We start from the raw sequence: 17,964 nt of genomic DNA, 5'->3' as shown, positions 1-17,964 counted from the left end.
GTGCCTCTTTCTCCTCAGCCTTGTCCCAGGGACTTCTAATCCCCTTATTCTGTTTCTTCATCTCCTAACATTTACTTTCTTTTACTGTACAATATAAGTCATTTACTTATTATGTTTACTTTTTAGTGTTTGTCTCCGTTTATCAGAGTATAAGCTCTGTTAGGGCAGGGATGTTTATTCATTGATGTATCCAATAATGTCCAGCATATGGAAGGTGCTCAATAGATTTATGCACTGAATGAAGGTTAGTAAGCATTAAGGACCTATAGCAAGAATAAACTACTTTTTAGAAAAATTGAATGATGCTTTTGTTTGCCTTCTTGCTACCAAGAGTGATTATATATTTAAAGATCTGAAGAGATTTGGCTTTATAAAAATTTTGGTTAGACTCCATTCCCTAATATAAAATACAGAACTGCTAAAATTCAAGAATACTTACATGAACAGGCTTTTATTACACTAGTGGCTATAGAACCATATTTGTGAGACTTTATTCATAATTGTTTTTCCAAAACTGATATATTCTTTGCCCTAACAATATTCTTATAACATTCTATTATATAGATATAATTGTATCAGGTTTTAATTTTATTATTTTTAATCAAATGCCAGTGCAGTTTTACATTGACATACAGTTTTTATCTAACGTGTCATCTTATTTTTTCATTTTATTTTCAAACACTGAGCTTACTATGCAGGAGGCCACTAGGCACTATGCTGAGGACTTTTGTAATATAGAGCCAAATCCTTCTGTTGTAACATGAGCGTTCATGTCACCTCAAATACAATATGGCCCTTGTTTGGAGAAGGAACCTATCACATCCCCTCTCCCTCTTCTCACCTCTCCTTTCCTTCCCCCTGGTATTGATGATTGGGCCTCACTCCCAAATATTTAATTGTTTAGAGGGGGACCCTGCACATTTGTTGTTTTTGTTAACCTTCCCAGGTTATACTATTCTTTACACAGAGTTGATTACCATTGTTGCTACCTTTTCTGTTATTTTATCTGTCCTTTGGTGCTTTCTGGTTTGGGTCCATGCTCATGCCCTAATATATTTTAGTCAACTTGTCTTGAGTTATCTTCATTATTCTTATTTCAACAATCCTCTAAAAATCCCTTATAACTTGCTCCAGTTCTATTAACTGATTCCCAAGCTCCAGACCAGGTTTCTGGGGGTAGAACCCAGAATCTGAATTTCAAAATCTTCCCAAGTAATTCTAGTGGTCAGTCAAGTTTAAGAAATTGAAGTAAAGCCCTAGTTCCCTTCACCTAGGATTATAATAACTTCTTTCAGAAAGAGACATAATTCAGCTCTGATCATACACATTAATAGCGTTTAAATTAACTTTAAGTTCACTATTCTGATAATGAAGATATAATTCCTGTGGAGAGCCTCAGCATAATGTTTTTGCTTATGTTTATATAAAGTAGTAGTCCACTGTGTTTAATTGCAACAAGCACAGTAAAAACTGAGGGCAACCAGAAATCCACCATTATTTTTAGGAAGGAGCAAATGGTTGGCATCTTTTTTTTTTACTTAATCTCTCCTAATGGCTCTTAAAAAACGTGAAAGAAGAGGCACAGTCAAATAGAATTATGGAGTGTTACTGCACAGTTTTCAGTTCATGACAGATGGAATTAATTTAAAGTCTTTTAGACAAGAATGGAATGTTTTTATTCTGTTTTTTTCTTTTAAACCCTAGTTAGAGTCAGAAAATTATCCATTGCTAACTTGTACCATCTTTGGAGAGAGTTTGGGGAAGGGTGCTGCAGGAACTTTAGTTGTTGGTCTTTCAGAGTGATTCCTTTACATGAAGAGAAATTACCTTTAAACACTATACTTAATGCTCTTTTGTGATTTTTTAAAAATTATGTTATGAAATAAGATAATTTCAGTGAACTAATACTCTTAGGTGTCTAAAAATTTTGGTTGCTTTAACAGTACTAATTAAAAACATGTTTGCATTGGAAAGTCTGGATTTCTTTAAGAATAATTTATAGCATGCCACATGTAATATTTCTTTCCTTTCCAACTGCTTTCTATTATATGCTTAGGGTTTAGATCGCTCCAATTCCTGGGTTAACACTGGTGGTCCAAAAGCTGCCCCATGGGGATCCAACCCCAGTCCAAGTGCAGAATCAACACAGGTGGTGTTTATGTTAGAGGTTTCTTTATTGGCTGCTGATGTTTCCCTTTAGAACATTACTTTCTAGTATATACTATGATTTCAGTGGCTTGCTTTTTAATCATTAAAAATCGTGTATTTTTGTTTGCTTAGCACATTTTTCAACTCCTATGCATGAATACCACCAATTGCACCAGTAATGTTCTCCTTTCCTATTTCCTCTCTTCTCCTTCCTCCCTTCCTTATATACTCTATTGATATTTCAGTGCCTGCTGCTTATGCAATTCATGGCTTTGATAACTTTTTGCTTTAAAGGTAGCACATCTTCAGTAGAAATGTGAAATTTTCTTGTGTGGGAAAAACCTAACAGTTTTCATTTGCTTTGGTTTTAGGTGTAGCTGTTGTATCATTTTCATTTAGCATTTACTATCTTGTCATTTTTTTCCCATAATCACGGACTAGCAATAATGGTAATAAGCTGAAATTAAATGTAAACAGTATATGATCCCCATGCTGTAAGATTAAATACCAGAGGCAAAAATTCCTTAATTTGTACTGTGTTGCAAAGTATGAAATTTGTTATAACTTACTTGAACTAGGGTTTGTCTACTTAAATCTAGTTGCTTGATAGCTAATACTGCATGATCCCTCAAAATATACTTCTCATCTGTATATTGGTTTTGGAGGAAAATGCTTTTGTTGTTGAAATAAAAGTTTAATACCATATTTAATATTTTAAATGATTTATATTTAATATAGCATATGACAAACATGATTAATAGTTCTTGATAATAGTGACAATTGAAAGAAATCAGTCTAAACTTAATTTTCTTTATTGAATATAATATTCTTAGTTTCTTTTTACTGCCTGAGACCAGTGAGAAGTATGTTTTTACTTTTTACATTTTCTTACCAGATATGTGCATGTGTACAAATCACACAGATAAAAGTTTCATTCTTTGCAGCACTCTGAATTTATATAATCATTAAAGTGCTCATTTTTTTAAAAGACTAAAAGCATATAGAAGCCATTTTGGTACTTCTAATGCATGGCCATTAAAGCAGCTTAAAATGGTGAAAATGAGATGAGCAATAAAATTAATTGTTGTTGAAACCACAGGAAAAAAAACCCTCTATTATAAAAGTTATATGTAATCCTTGAGCCACAGAGTCATCCACAGCAAACTTTAATGTTATCTCGTCATTCATCCATCTTCACTCCATAGGCTATGGATCGAAGTTGTAATCGTATGTCTTCGCACACAGAGACGTCAAGTTTCTTACAAACATTAACGGGGCGCTTACCAACTAAAAAGGTAGATTCATATGAAGACAATCCATATAGGGGGAAAATAATTCAACAGTTAAATAGATGTAAGACTTATTTACATAACCAGTATGAGATGTTAGAGTAGTTCTGTTGTGCTTAAAAATACATTGGAGCAAGCACTGCTTGCCTGATGCCTTTCTGGGCATACCTCTCCAATGTGGGCTCTTTATCTCACATTATTATAATGTTTATATCTTTGGGATTGACTGCTTTTAGAATTTAGTGAATTCAAATTTGATCATCAAATTTTAGTGCCAAAAAATGTATCAACTCTTAATTCTATTTCTGTAACTGCTTCTGTTTTGTTTTACATCTCCAGGGAAAGGAAGATGAGTTAGAAAAATTATCACTCTTAGTAAGATATGTTGATTTGCTTCCCTTATGCACAGTTTTGTTAGTCCTTTTTCATATTAATATACACTACTTTGCAACTGCTTTGTATGCATATCCATTACAAGGCAGGAAATTCCTGCTGTTTTTATAAAAAGACTTAAAATACCTGAAAACTGAAAATTAATGGCTTTTATCAGTTTAAAATTTTAAAGGTATTTCCTAAATTGTACCAGCAACATCCATGAATGTATTTGCATATGTTGAAATGTATTTAAGATACAAACAAGATTTTTTTTTTGTTAACTGTGAATTTTTGGTCTAGCTTCTGTTTGCAGGTACAATTTAGGAGGCTGTTTCCCACCTATCCTTTTAAAATTACATTTAATGCAAGATAACATGTAATTTTCTCAGCTGTTCAACATGCCACTGTCTTAAATGTATCAGTAGCCGTTTCGTTAATGGGTGTCCGCACTGCATCATTGAATGGCTCACATGCCTTATTTTGCTTATTCTCATTATATCTTCATTTGTATTTGCATTTATTATTTGGTTTGTGTTACAAGCAGATAAGATTTTGAAATTAACTTTGGATTTTCTTCTGGATAGCTTTTCCATGAGGAGCTGGCTTTGCAGTGGGTTGTCTGCAGTGGCAGTGTTCGGGAATCAGCTTTGCAACAAGGCTGGTTCTTTTTTGAGTTAATGGTGAGCAAACTAAACACATTCTTTTATATTGTTATATTGTTTTCCTTAGTGAATAATTCTGTGTTAGCTCATTATTTCATCCTAGAAATCTTTTTCTGTTGCCCATCTTAAGGTTTTGCATGTGCCTCCAAGACAAAATTACATATGTTCATCTCTAAATGTAAACACTGTGGACACTCAGCACAATTTATGTAGAATTATAAAGTGAAAGGGTGTATCGCCTCAACCCTCCTTTCCCAGAACGACTCAGGAGACACGGGCCCATGCAAGAGACTTCATTATCTGAAGGAGAGAGTGGCTGCGCCAGAGGGGGGTTGGGGAGAGAGCAGGGAGAGCAGAGGGACAGAGAGACAGAGACAGAGAGAGGGGGCAGCAGAGAGACAGACAGAGACAGAGAGAGACAGAGGGCAGCAGTGTGGTGCCTTTTATTGTGGCGGATCTGCTCGGCCTGTTGCTTTGGGGAAGGGTCGGGATGTTTAGAGATAAGGCGGGGTAAATCCAGTCAAGCCCCAAGCAAGCCCAGGCATAATTCTCACCAGCTTATGTGCTTGGGACCATGCGGTAAATGGAGGATAAATTACTATATTCTTACATAAAGCTCACTTAATTTTTTTAGGGATGGTTGCAGGAGCTAGCTATCTTTTTAAAGAAAACCTGTAGTACATTCTTTCTTAGTCTGAGCATGCTAGTGTATAATGGCAGTACTGTAGATTTTATCCCAAACATAGATAAAAAGAGCTCTGTAGATACCCACTACTTTTATGGTTAGAAAGCTGTGAAGGAAAAGCCAGTTGGAGCCAATAGAAAACATTTTTTGCTTAATCCAATAAAAGATATTAAAAACAAAGGAATAAATTGGTGTTTTAATATGAGTACACACATAAACACATGGGAACACAAAAGCAGGAAACATTTATCAGTTATGTACAATGTGATAGCGCTGCCCCTACAGGCTAGGTATTACCAAGATACAGAGAGAGTAATTAACTTTCTCTAAGTATATATAGCTTGCAGACTGTGATTCAAACTCAGACATTCTGGCACTAGGACCTTCCTTTTCAGCCTCTGAAAGCTGAAAACTTTTTCTTCTGAAAAGAAGTGTGTAAAAAAAAAAAAAAGAAACAAACATAGAAAGAAGGGAAAGAAGAAACAAAGAGAACTTCCAGAGTATGTCATAAGGTCATTCTCAACATTGTGAGTGTTACCTGTGTTGGGGATAAGAAGACATTTCTTCTAGAGATTTAGTAATCTACAAAAAGTAAATCAGGGACTATATGGAAGTGATAGGCAACTCAATTTTTTTCCCTAGATAATAAACACCAATTTTATAATCCATGTGTTTTTTATGTAAAATCAAATTGTAGTTATTTACTTATTTTTTGATAATCTTACATCAGTGTTCACATTTCATAGTCAAAAGGCTGCAATTTAAGACTTGGCTCTGTTATTTATTAACAACAGAACCTTGGCTTCAATTTCCCTAAATTTAAAATTCTTTATTGCCATTACCACATATTATGATAAGAATCTATTTTCAAAAGCATTTTGTAAACTTAACTGAGTTTGTTAATTTTTACCTAATATTTTATTCCTAATATTTAGTCATTAGTATTTAATATACATTCACCATATATCATTATGCTAGATGCTGAAGACACTATAGTGAATTTAAGGTTTCTCAAAGCTTATCATTTGGGAGATATGGAATGGCAAAGTTGTTGAGTCTTGGAAAGATTTAATTTAAAACAATTTTAAAGAGTGAGATTTTTTTCTGTTAACATACACAATTTTTTTCCTTTTTGTAGCCAAGATAATTTTATGAAGGTGAAGCAGTTATTGAGTTGTACTGTGTTTGATATTTCTTTGGAACATACAAAAAATTGCAGGGAACTTTTCAAAGAATGTAAAGAGTTTAAAAAAGCATTTCAGCCATCTATTAAATCACATGGTATATTGAAAAAATAGCCCTAATATTTAGAATCACTGTATCTGTTAATTACATCCATAAGAAATTAAACTAATAGCTTATTTACTTTTTCAGGTAAAGAGCATGGTGCACCATTTATACTTTAATGATAAACTTGATGCACCAAGGAAAAGTCGTTTTCCAGAACGTTTCATGGATGACATTGCTGCTCTTGTCAGCACAATTGCTAGTGATATAGTTTCACGATTTCAGAAGGTAACAATAATGTATTTTTTAATTAAATTAAATCTCTCTTTAAAACTCACATTAAACTATCATACTTTTATTTGTCTTTGCTTTTTGTTCTGTTTCCCAGGACACAGAAATGGTTGAGAGACTCAACACAAGCCTTGCATTCTTTCTCAATGATCTGTTGTCTGTTATGGATAGAGGGTTTGTCTTTAGCCTCATAAAGACCTGCTATAAACAGGTAATGGGCACATAATTTGTAAAAATTAGTAATCAGATAATCCAAATACTATGTTTGCTCTTTTTAGGGCTGCAGCAAAGAGATACTAACATACTCATATACTGATTTTTTAAAGCATATTTTTATTATTAAGGCAAAATGAATTTCATTTATCAGGACACAGGACTATGGCAAGCTACCATCAATAGTCTGCTTTTCCCTGGGTTATACTGGCCACTCATGACTCTAGTTCCCACATTGCATCAAGTCAGTAGTTTAAATGTAAAGCAACCCCAAGATGTGGTGTAAGAGTAGCATTTATAGTGAATGAACAGCTAACTCAACTTTTTGTGTCCTAAGTGATTTTTTTTTTTAAGGCAGCCATATTTTGCTGTGTATTCCTCCTAAAGCAGACCTGGACATTGTTGAGTTTAGAATTATGGACAAATGTTTACCCAAGTCTCCAATGTCATTCATTATTTGCTTTTACCAAACTAAAAGCATTCTGGAACTTTTCCATTAACAGCTGATTTTATTTAAAAATTTTTATCAACTGATTAATGAAACCTGATTTTTTGAAAACATTAGATATTGGTCCTGATATGCCAGTTGGGGGGTGAGCTCTATAATCATCCTTTTAAATTTATCTTTTAAAGGAGCATTAAAAACATACACATCTCTGAGTCCCATGCCACCATTATTGAATGAGTTTGAATGCTGCTGGTAGGGGGCAGAGAGTGCAGGACACTGCTTGTGAAGCACTTCTCAGCTGGTCCACAGATTATTTTGGGGAGTTAGTTTATAAGAATGTTGTTTAGCAGTCTCATATTTAGAATTTTGAAGATCTTTTCTATTGGATTCCTTATTGTATGTTTCTTTTTAAAAAGAAGTTCAAACTACATGTGAGCGCTGAGCACTTGAAAATATTTACAACAGGACATCTAGTCTTACTTTTCTCCAAAAATTTTATGTAATGTTGCTCCCAAAACTTGTCCTGTCTTTATTCTTCAAGCACTGACCTCCTACACTTGCCATACATTGAGCCTAGACCCTGGGGATGCTAAAGCTATTAAATCAGTTAACATATGTCTTCTCAAGTAGTTTATAGTGTAGCTGGGAAAATAGACAATTATAAATATAGGTCAACAAAGGTTCTGTAAAAAGAAAGGTTAATTTCTTTTATAGAGTTATTTTGGTGGTATGCTTTATTTTCACAAAATGAATCTTTGAGAAGTGAAAATGTTGAGCTATATTGGAAATATGAGAATGTGGCTTTTAGCCTAGTCATTGGGTTTATACAGTAAATCTTGTACTTGCAAATTTTTTATTTTACTCGTAACTCTATAAAAAGCTGGTACTGTTATTTAAACTACAAAACCTAGAACTGCCCACTGGGTACTGTTCTTTAATCTGTCATTCTGATGTTGATATTAGAGAAATGATGTATTCAATTGGTATTCTCTTATTTATGCAATGCTTATAAGGTATCTTCAAAGCTTTATTCATTACCAAATCCAAATGCCCTGGTGTCCTTGAGGCTAGATTTTCTGCGAATCATCTGCAGCCATGAACACTATGTTACATTAAACTTACCCTGTAGCCTGCTTACTCCACCTGCATCACCATCACCTTCTGTTTCTTCTGCAACATCTCAGGTATGAAAAAAAAATTTTTAAGTCCACATTTATAAAAAAGCAAACTAAACACTGAAAAAACATACAGGTAATACTATTGAATAATGGCTGTATGATAAGGTAAGCTCTGTCCTAAATGCTTTGTAAGTATTAATCTTCTCAAAGCAACTCTGGGAGGTAAGTTTTATTATTCTCATTTTACAGATCAAACACAAAAAAGTCAATAACTTACCCAAGGTCACACATAAATAGGGTTGGAGTTAGGCTTTGAACTAAGGCACATGTCCACTTTATTTTTAGAGCTCAGGTTCTTAACCACTATGTTGTATTCCTCTTAACAGATTTATGCATGTGTGAATGAATCATTTACATATTTAGATGCTTTCACAATGGGTTTTCTTGAGTTTGGAATGCAAGATGTTTATTAGGGATAAGTACCTATGAAAGGAAGGGAAATGAAACATAAATTAGTGGAGAAAGAAGTCAAACTGTAGTTCAGTCCTGACAAAGCCCTGCCTTCCTCTCTTTATCCAGAAAACCCAAAGGAAACTGGATGGATGTTTATAGTTTTTCGTGGGGTGGCACTTGGCTTCAACAGCTAGTAGTTTCTCTAATGGTGAACAAGGGTTATTGTAGCCATTATTATGTGTCCTTTCCTACAGACTGAGATAAGGGATTCTGTGGTTTTAGTATCAGAGAAGCATGGTTTTCGCCTCCTACTGAAACATTCTTTCTATGTAACTACTGAGGCAAACAAGCTGCTTCCTTAAGCTCTTAGTGTCTAAAGTCAAAGTTGATATTAACTCTTTTTAGTTTTATTTTTAAGATATTTAATCCTGAATGTCATTCTCCAGGCTAGATCAATCTCAGATGATTGATAAAGGAAAATTCAATCTTAGAAAGATTGGAAAGCATCAGAGAGCACCCACAACTTTTCATTTTACCTTTGCAGAGAATCTTATGGATCAGCCTGTTTCCACATACACTTTCAGCTGGCTACATAGACTTCCTCTCTATTAACAAATGAGACTTGTCTTTTGCTTTCTTCCCCCATCCTCTGCCAAAGATGTGACCGCCAGTCAAGAACAAATTAATCATAAATGCAATTCCTAAGACCTTTAATGAAATACATTTGTCCACACCTAACTCCTTGCTGAACATCTCATTCAGCCAAGAAATACATAGAATTCTTTATATTATCTTGTTCCCCACTTTCTAATCTAACTATGTAATTTTCAGATTCTAATAAATGACAGTAACTGTACTCTTCTGGGGTGAGAGGAGCCAAGAATAATTTTATATACTTTATTAGGAAGATGATTTCTATGTAAGAAACCTGAAATCTGTTGTTCTTCTAAAAGACCTCAAGTGGATGGTCTTGAATATGGATTAAAGAGGGTGAGGTTAAGGACACTCTTACTTTTAACTGTATCTTGAGGGATGCTATTTTGCAGTTTTACAAGACTTTTAAAAGTGAGTGGACTACAGAACGATAGCAACTTTCTAGAGATAGTGTTTTCTCTGTAAAACAAGTTTATTGGTATTTGGACTGTCTCTGGAAAACAATAGCCTGGATTATTAATATTTCTTTTAAACTCAACTGTGGGTACATAATATATCATTTGGGTTTAATTGGTTTTTTTCCCCCTTCAGAGTATGATATTGAAATATTAAGTGACTAAAAGAATGAAGAGAAAACAGATGGAAATGTTTCAATATGAGAAAAAGGAAATTGACAGTAATTAAAAGTGTTATTTCATCATAGTTCCCTATACCAAAAGGAACGACATTTACTTCTTCCAGTGTTAATAATAGTAGTATAAAATAACGTACCCCAGGCAAAGTTTATCTCATTCTCAGATAACGCTTGCATTTCATTTGTTTTAATGAACTATCTAAAGGATGTTGCACAGCTGTTAACAATTTTGTTCTACCTCACTTGCAAACAGAGCTCTGGATTTTCCACAAATGTACAAGACCAGAAGATTGCAAATATGTTTGAATTGTCTGTGCCTTTCCGCCAACAGCATTATTTGGCAGGACTTGTGTTAACAGAGCTGGCTCTTATTTTAGACCCTGATGCTGAAGGGTGAGTAGACTAATTTTTGCCTAGTAGAATATCAATTTGATTTTGGGCAGAGGGACAAAGTATCTCACTCACACTTCCTAAGAAACAAAAGAATGCCCTTTTTCTGCTCCTCTTCTGCTTCTCTAGAATAGTTATTTTCAAAACTTGTTTGGGCAATAATTGCCCTTTCTCCACAGTTTTTCTCATAGTAGGATCATTGGGAGTTAAATGCAGTTTAACCCCATGTAAGAGCTCCAGAGAACAAAAGGAGATATCTTTGAACAGGTTTTATGAGGGTCCTCTGATACACTTGTCGAATGAATGAAAGATGAAGTTTATCAAGTTCTTAGCAGTAGTCAGACACAGTCAGTGCTCCGATTGTGAAAGGCTAAATCTGCAAATGAAAGGAATGTGTTTTTTTGTAATGGCAACTGCCCATGTTAGGAATGTATTTTAAAGAAATAGGGTTCTGAAAAGGTGCTTAATGGCTTTCCATGTAGGATGGGGTAGGTGGTTACAGACAATGGAGTATGGAGAGGATAGACTAAATGGGTGAAGCTCTGGGCCTCTCACTCCTGCTTGCCAACACTTTTATATTTTGCCATTTGACAAATGAATATAATGTCATTTTGGAGGAAAAAGGATCCATTGTTTGAAAAAAAAAAAACCACTCTGAAAACAACTTCTAAATATACTAGCTTTCTTTAATTACTGGTACATCTTACTCATTTGTATTTTTCCAGTATATATGTTTGATGTATCAGGATATTTTTGGTTATAAGAAACAGAAAACCTTTCATACTCATTTTACTAAAGGAAAGAAATTTATTATTTCATAATTGGAAGAAAGTGTTTTTTTAGCACAGTACAGTCAGCAGCTCAATGATGTCATCAGGGTTCTTGTTCTTTTTATCTATTTACCAGAAGTGTCTGTTTTATCCAATGGCTAGTGCCTCTCATGACTGAAAGATAAGATAGTGGGCTCTGAGACTTCTCCATTGTTCATGCCCGGCAGGAGAGTGGGGGAAAACCCTCTTCCCAAGCACGCAATGTAAATCTTTCCTTTAGACTGATTTGGCTCACTTGTTTGTCCTGTACTATTGCAGTCACCAGGTCAATGCCTGGTTCCTGAATGGATTAGATCAATTCTATTCAAATTTGGTGTTTAGACGAGTGTCAGTTCATGGTTTGTTACAGAACACAAGAAGATGAGGAACTTGCACCTAAATGTAAAACTATGTCACTAAATACATTTAGTGTTTAGTTCATATGGCTTTATTTTTTTTGTAGCACTTCTCAATTAAGGAAGCAGTGAGTAGATGAACATTTATGTCTCAGACTGATAACAAACCATTTGCTAACTGGCTGCTTCAAGTACCAGGGCTAGTCTAATTAGGACCTACTCCTAAAACTGGGGATAGAGTCAGCTTCCCCTGAGTTACCAGCAGAGGAATATCTACCTGAAAAAAAAAATGAGTTCTATTAAGAAGGAATACAAGGGATATAGGTACCTACTGTGTAGGTGTTCAGCAGTGTCTGATATAAAGAATAGAGAATTCAAAAAGTCAACTATTTATGTGGTTTCTTTTTCATGTCAAATGTCAGTTTTATTAAAATAGGTTTGTTATATTTTTGTGGAACGATCTAGGACTTATGCAAGAATTTTTTACGCTTTTACCTCTTCAAGCTAGAACATTTTGGTCTGTTTTCTATAAAACATAGGTTTTCTTTAAAGTCCACAAAGCAATAATAGTTGTGTTTACTACCACCTTTTCTTTGTCTATTCAGTTAAACAAGATATCAAAAAGGCTTTAAATGTAGTATACAGGATGGTAAACTTAGTTTTTAACTGCTGCCTATTTCTTCCTTCTCTCACTTTCTTACGCCCAATCCATTTGTAAGTTTCATAGGTACTCCTCCAAAATATATCCCAAGTTCAGCCATTTCTCTCCATCCTCACTGTTACTCCACTAATTATGCTTCTACTCTTTCCCCCTTAAATTTCTTTTTTTACATATCAGCTCAAATTATCTTTTAGAAGTAAGTCATGTCACTTCCTTGCTTATAACTCTGCACTGTGGATGTATGCTTTTAAAATAGTACTTAAAATAAAATCCAGACCCTTAAAATAAAATCTTACCAGCAGAGGGGAGAGGAAGGGATATCTCTAGGAGAGCCAGGTGTGAACTCCCTGCCTCAAGGAAAAGGAAAAAATCCTTGCAATGTGAAATGCAGCTAGACAATAAGTGAAAGAATGTAAATATCCACCTCTGACAAGGAAAACAGAAGGCAATCCAGGATTGTAGGAGCCAATCAGTGCCATTGTTTTTGCTCCTTCCACATGTTGGTGTGCCTCAGAGCAGGATCTGGGTGCAATCCAGCACTTCTACCTTGTGGCCTGCTACCTGTTACCCACCAGCATAACCCAGAGCACATGGGGGCCATGGGGAAGTGTGCACATGCACAGTACCTGATCCTGGCTGCTAGTGGGGTCTGTGAACACCTATGTGGGAATACTCAAGAGCAGTGCAGAGTACTAAGAGCCAAGGGGAAACATGCATGGAGCCTGAATCCATGGTGACAACAGGACCTGGTGGGCACCCAATGTAGGAACTCCCCAGAATGTTCCCAAGCAGCCCAGAGCAAGCACAGGCATTTGGGTGAGAAGGTGCAGGAGGTTCAGCAGGTACCACTGGGAGTTACCAGGAGTGCAACCCTGATCTGTTGCTGGCCCATCACCCTCTCCACACTAGTGCAGAACCCACAGGTATCCACCCAGGAGCCCCTCCAAAGGGCCCTCAAGGACACACCACTAGGACTGCACCGTGGGACCCGAGCAGCAGGAAAACTCCATCCCATACTTATTGGCCTCCAGCTTGCCAAAACATAGGTAATAGACTCAGTACCTGAAAACTTCCCCAATCCGGGGAAGGAAATAGACAGTCAAGTCATGGAAGCACAGAGAGACCTGAACAAAAGGAACCCCAGGAAGGCAAGACAAGATATATAATAGTTAAAATGGCAAAGATTTAAGGATAAGGAGAGGGTACTGAAAACAGAAAAAAGATTACTTACAAGGGAAACTCCATCAGGCTGTCAGCAGGCTTCTGAGCAGAAACTTTACAGACCAGAAGGGAGTGGCATGAAGATCAAATGGCAAAAAATAACAAAAACAATTACATCTAAAAGTTAAGGGAATCACTTAATAAAAATGTATAAAAGAGGATATTATATACACTAAACAGGGAGGCAAGGGAGTAAGAAATGTAGTGCTGAGAGATGGTGGGGAAGATGGCAGAGTAGGAAAGCAAGGTGGAAACCTCCTCTCACACACACACCAAGGAAGCAACTACAGCAAATACAGCTAACCCTGAAAACAACCCGAAGACTGTAGATCAGATCACCTACACCTGGAGAAGAGAAAACTACACAGATAAGGGTAAAGTAGGAGAGTCTTGATCAAGTGGGACAAAAGCCCTTCCCCATCCCAGCCCAAAAGCAGGAGGAAGAGGAATGGAGTGCAGAGGGGATAGGCTCTCAGGAACTCTGCACACCTCTGGGGACACTAGTCCACATTGCATTGGGTTCCGGTGATTAGCTGGACATCAGGGAGAGTTGGAACACTGTGGGAGGCAGAGACTCCAGCCACTTGTGGAGGACAGGCATGCTACAATTGTCTGGCTGAGATGCAAAGCAGAGGTACAGTTTGAAAGATCTGCCAGCAGCAGGAGGGTGTTAAAGAAGTTCCAGAGGGGTGAGGGTTGGACAGAGCTCTCTCTACTGGAGAAAGGGCAGGTGGATGACACTTACCCGAGCCTTCTGTTGCCCAACAGGTCACGCACTCATGGGAGCCTCAAACCATCCCCCTCAATGTAGGTTAAGCTCTGAGGCACTTCCCTATGTGCCACCTGCCTGCCTGGCAGGCAGAAGGAGGCATTACCAGCTTTCTTGGATATGTCTTAGCCCAACTAGGGAGGCACCTATGGGATCCAGCTGTGAGCCCTCCTTCCTTGTTGCATGACCACATGCCTTGCTGGCCATGTGCACAACTAGCTCCAGAGTCAAGTGACCATGCCCTGCCCACCCATTAGCCCAGCAAGGCAGGCAGAGGGCAGCCCCACTTACAACAGTCCCAGCAGAAGCACTGCTGCTCTGCTTACAAAGGACTGGCTGAGGCAAACTGCCATCCTCAGAGGACTGAGCTAGATCACTACCAGCAGATAGACAGAAAGGCGACCCTACCCATAGCCTACCAACAACTACTGCAAAGGAGAACCAAGCACTGGAAAGGAGAGAGTCTTGAGCTTTTGGGCACCACAGGACACCCTCTTGATAAAGCCATTACTCTCTAGACCAGGAGGCATCACAGTTCCATCTAATACAAAGGGAGAAACAGAGAAACCCTGACAAAATGAGGAGACAGAGGAATATGTTAAAAAAAAAAAAACTAAAGGATAAGACTTCATAAAGAGGGCTGAATAAAAAGGAGATCACAGTTGGATATCTTGTTGTTAAAAGTTTCAAAGTAAGTCATAAATATGCCCACTGACCTGAATATCTCAGGGAGGATTTTCAACAAAACATAGAAGAGTTGAAAAAGAACAACTCAGCTAAGGAATATAGTAACTGAAATGAAATATACAGTGGAGGGAATGAATAATAAATTGTTGCAAGTAGTCGGAAACAATGAGATGGAAGTTAGAGAACAGGAAAATAACAAGGCTAAGGAACAGAGAGAAAAACAATCTCTAGGAATAAAAAAATGATAAGAGAACTGTGTAACCAATCCAAACAAAGCAATATTCACAAATAGGGCTACCAGAGGGAGAAGAGAGAGACAAAGGGATAGGAAGTCTCTCTGAGGAAATAATTGTTGAAAACTTCCCCAATCCGGGGAAGGAAATAGACAGTCAAGTCATGGAAGCACAGAGAGACCTGAACAAAAGGAACCCCAGGAAGGCAAGACAAGATATATAATAGTTAAAATGGCAAAGATTTAAGGATAAGGAGAGGGTACTGAAAACAGAAAAAAGATTACTTACAAGGGAAACTCCATCAGGCTGTCAGCAGGCTTCTGAGCAGAAACTTTACAGACCAGAAGGGAGTGGCATGAGATATTTAATGTATTGTAACAGAAGGACTTTCAACCAAGAATTCTCTACCCAGCATGATTATCCCTCAGATTTGAAGGAGAAATTAAACATTTCCCAGATAGGATGGCTCAAGATGGCAGTGTGAGTAGGGCGGCAGAAATCTCCTCCCAAAAACATATATATTTGAAAATACTACAAATACAACTATTCCTAAAAGAGAGACCAGAAGAATACAGTACAACAGCCACACTACATCTACATCGGCAAGAACCCAGCATCTCATGAAAAGGGTAAGATACAAAGCCATGACCTGGCGGGACTTGAGCACTCCCTCAACCCCAGCTCACTGGCGGGAGGAAAAGAATCAGAGTCAGGAGGGAGTGGAAGCACAGGACTGCTAAATAACCAGACCTAGTAATCTGCACCAGGAGCACAGACACACATCTCATGGTGTACTGGATATTAGAGAAATGGAAAAGTAAAATCTGAGACAGAGACTGCGAGCAGGTCCCCACAGCCAGCTCCCCTGGGAAAAAAGAAAAGTGGGCACTTTTTAAAAGTCTTAAAGGGACAAGGGCTTAACAGCTAGACAAAATCGTCCTGGCACACTCAGCCCAGCAGACTGGGAATCTTGAGAAACTTCGGTGCCCTAACCCCGTGGGTGGTAATGCACCTCCAAAGTCCAACCCAGGGAAAAGCAGCCTGCCTTTCATTCCCCCCAACTAGCACTGCAAGGAAACCAGCTAACCACAACTGCTGCAGAGCAGCTGGGGAGCAGCTCCGCCCACAGCAACCACATAGTCTCCTCCCAGTTCGCAGCTAACTGGACAGACCCAGAGGCTGCTGCCGCTGCAGAACTGCGCAGTACAGACAGAGGTATCCGAAGCAAAGTCCAGAAGGCACAAAGAGGCGCCATTCTCTCAGGAGAACACACCCAGTCTGTCTGCGATGCCCTACAGTGCCCTAGGCTATCAAGACAGCTGTCCTGCCCATGGGAGCTCAGGAGATGATCCCAGAGACTGCTCCCTGGGTAACCAGCACAGGCAGTGGAGAGGGGCAAGGTGACCAGTAAGCAGGAAGGGACTTTCTTCTCCCAGCTGACACATGCGCAACTTGCTGGCGATCACTTCTGTCACCATGAAGTCAGAAGAATCTCATCCAGTCAAAAATCACTCAGACAGCCCCAGAGAAGAGGGCCTGGTGAGATAGATATAACCAATCTTCCTGAAAAAGAATTCAAAATAAAAGTCATAACCATGCTGATGGAGCTGCAGAGAAATATGCAAGAGCTAAGGGATGAAGTCCCGAGGGAGATAACAGAAATGAAACAATCAATAGAAAGATTTAAGAGCAGACTGGATGAGGTGTAAGAGACACTTAATGGAATAGAAATCAGAGAACAGAAATACAGAGGAGCTGAGGCAGAGAGAGATAAAAGGACCTCTAGGAATGAAAGAATATTAAGAGGACAGTGTGACCAAACCAAATGAAAAAATATTCACATTATAGGGGTACAAGAAGAAGAAGAAGAAGAGTGAAAAAGGGATAGAAAGTGTCTTTGCAGAAATAATAGCTGAAAACTTACCCAAGCTGGGGAAGGAAATAGTCTCTCAGACCATGGAAGCCCACAGATCTCCCAACACAAAGGACCCAAGGAGGACAACACCAAGACATATAATAATTAAAATGGCAAGGAGCAAGGACAAGGACAGAGTATTAAAGGCAGCCAGAGAGAGAAAAAAGATCACCTACAAAGGAAAACCCATCAGGCTAACGTCAGACTTCTCAACAGAAACCTTACAGGCCAGAAGAGAATGGCATGATATATTTAATGCAATGAAACAGAAGGGCCTTGAACCAAGAATACTGTATCCAGCACATTTATCATATTAATTTGAAGGAGGGATTGAACAATTTTCATATAAGCAAAAGTTGATGGAATTTGCCACCCACAAACCAACTCTACAAAATATTTTAAAGGGACTGATTTAGATGGAAGTACCCCTAAGGCTAAATAGATGTCACCAGGGAAAATAAAATCAAAGCAATGAAAGCAGATGAACCAAATACTAACTAAAGGCAGAAAAAAAAAATCAACTATCCACAAAAATGGTCAAAGGAAACACAAAAGAGCACAGAATAAAATACCTAAAATATAAAGAATTGAGGAGGAAGAATAAGAAGGTAGAGAAATAAAGAATCATCAGACTGTGTTTATAATAGCATAATAAGTGAGTTAAAGTTAGACAGATAGTAAAGAAGCTAACCTTGAGCTTTTGGTAAACACGAATCCAAAGCCTGC

General features: G+C 37.6%; 1 protein-coding gene across 11 annotated transcripts in view; it reads left to right on the top strand.

The window, feature by feature from the left end:
* DOCK7 (dedicator of cytokinesis 7) overlaps positions 1–17,964 on the top strand; it is a 241,399-nt gene that overhangs the window by 155,148 nt on the left and 68,287 nt on the right. For 3 of the 11 annotated variants that reach the window (XM_073234050.1, XM_073234049.1, XM_073234058.1), the window contains exons 23-30: positions 2,057–2,149; positions 3,354–3,443; positions 3,777–3,812; positions 4,397–4,492; positions 6,534–6,674; positions 6,775–6,888; positions 8,352–8,522; positions 10,451–10,590. In XM_073234050.1, the coding sequence (XP_073090151.1) occupies positions 2,057–2,149; positions 3,354–3,443; positions 3,777–3,812; positions 4,397–4,492; positions 6,534–6,674; positions 6,775–6,888; positions 8,352–8,522; positions 10,451–10,590 (881 nt within the window). The remainder of the gene's footprint in view (positions 1–2,056; positions 2,150–3,353; positions 3,444–3,776; positions 3,813–4,396; positions 4,493–6,533; positions 6,675–6,774; positions 6,889–8,351; positions 8,523–10,450; positions 10,591–17,964) is intronic. The other 8 variants (XM_073234052.1, XM_073234051.1, XM_073234056.1 and 5 more) reach the window with 5 other exon arrangements.

This window comes from Manis javanica, chromosome 4, assembly GCF_040802235.1.
Source record: "Manis javanica isolate MJ-LG chromosome 4, MJ_LKY, whole genome shotgun sequence".
NCBI lineage: Eukaryota > Metazoa > Chordata > Mammalia > Pholidota > Manidae > Manis > Manis javanica.
This window is presented reverse-complemented; position numbering and strand designations above follow the sequence as displayed.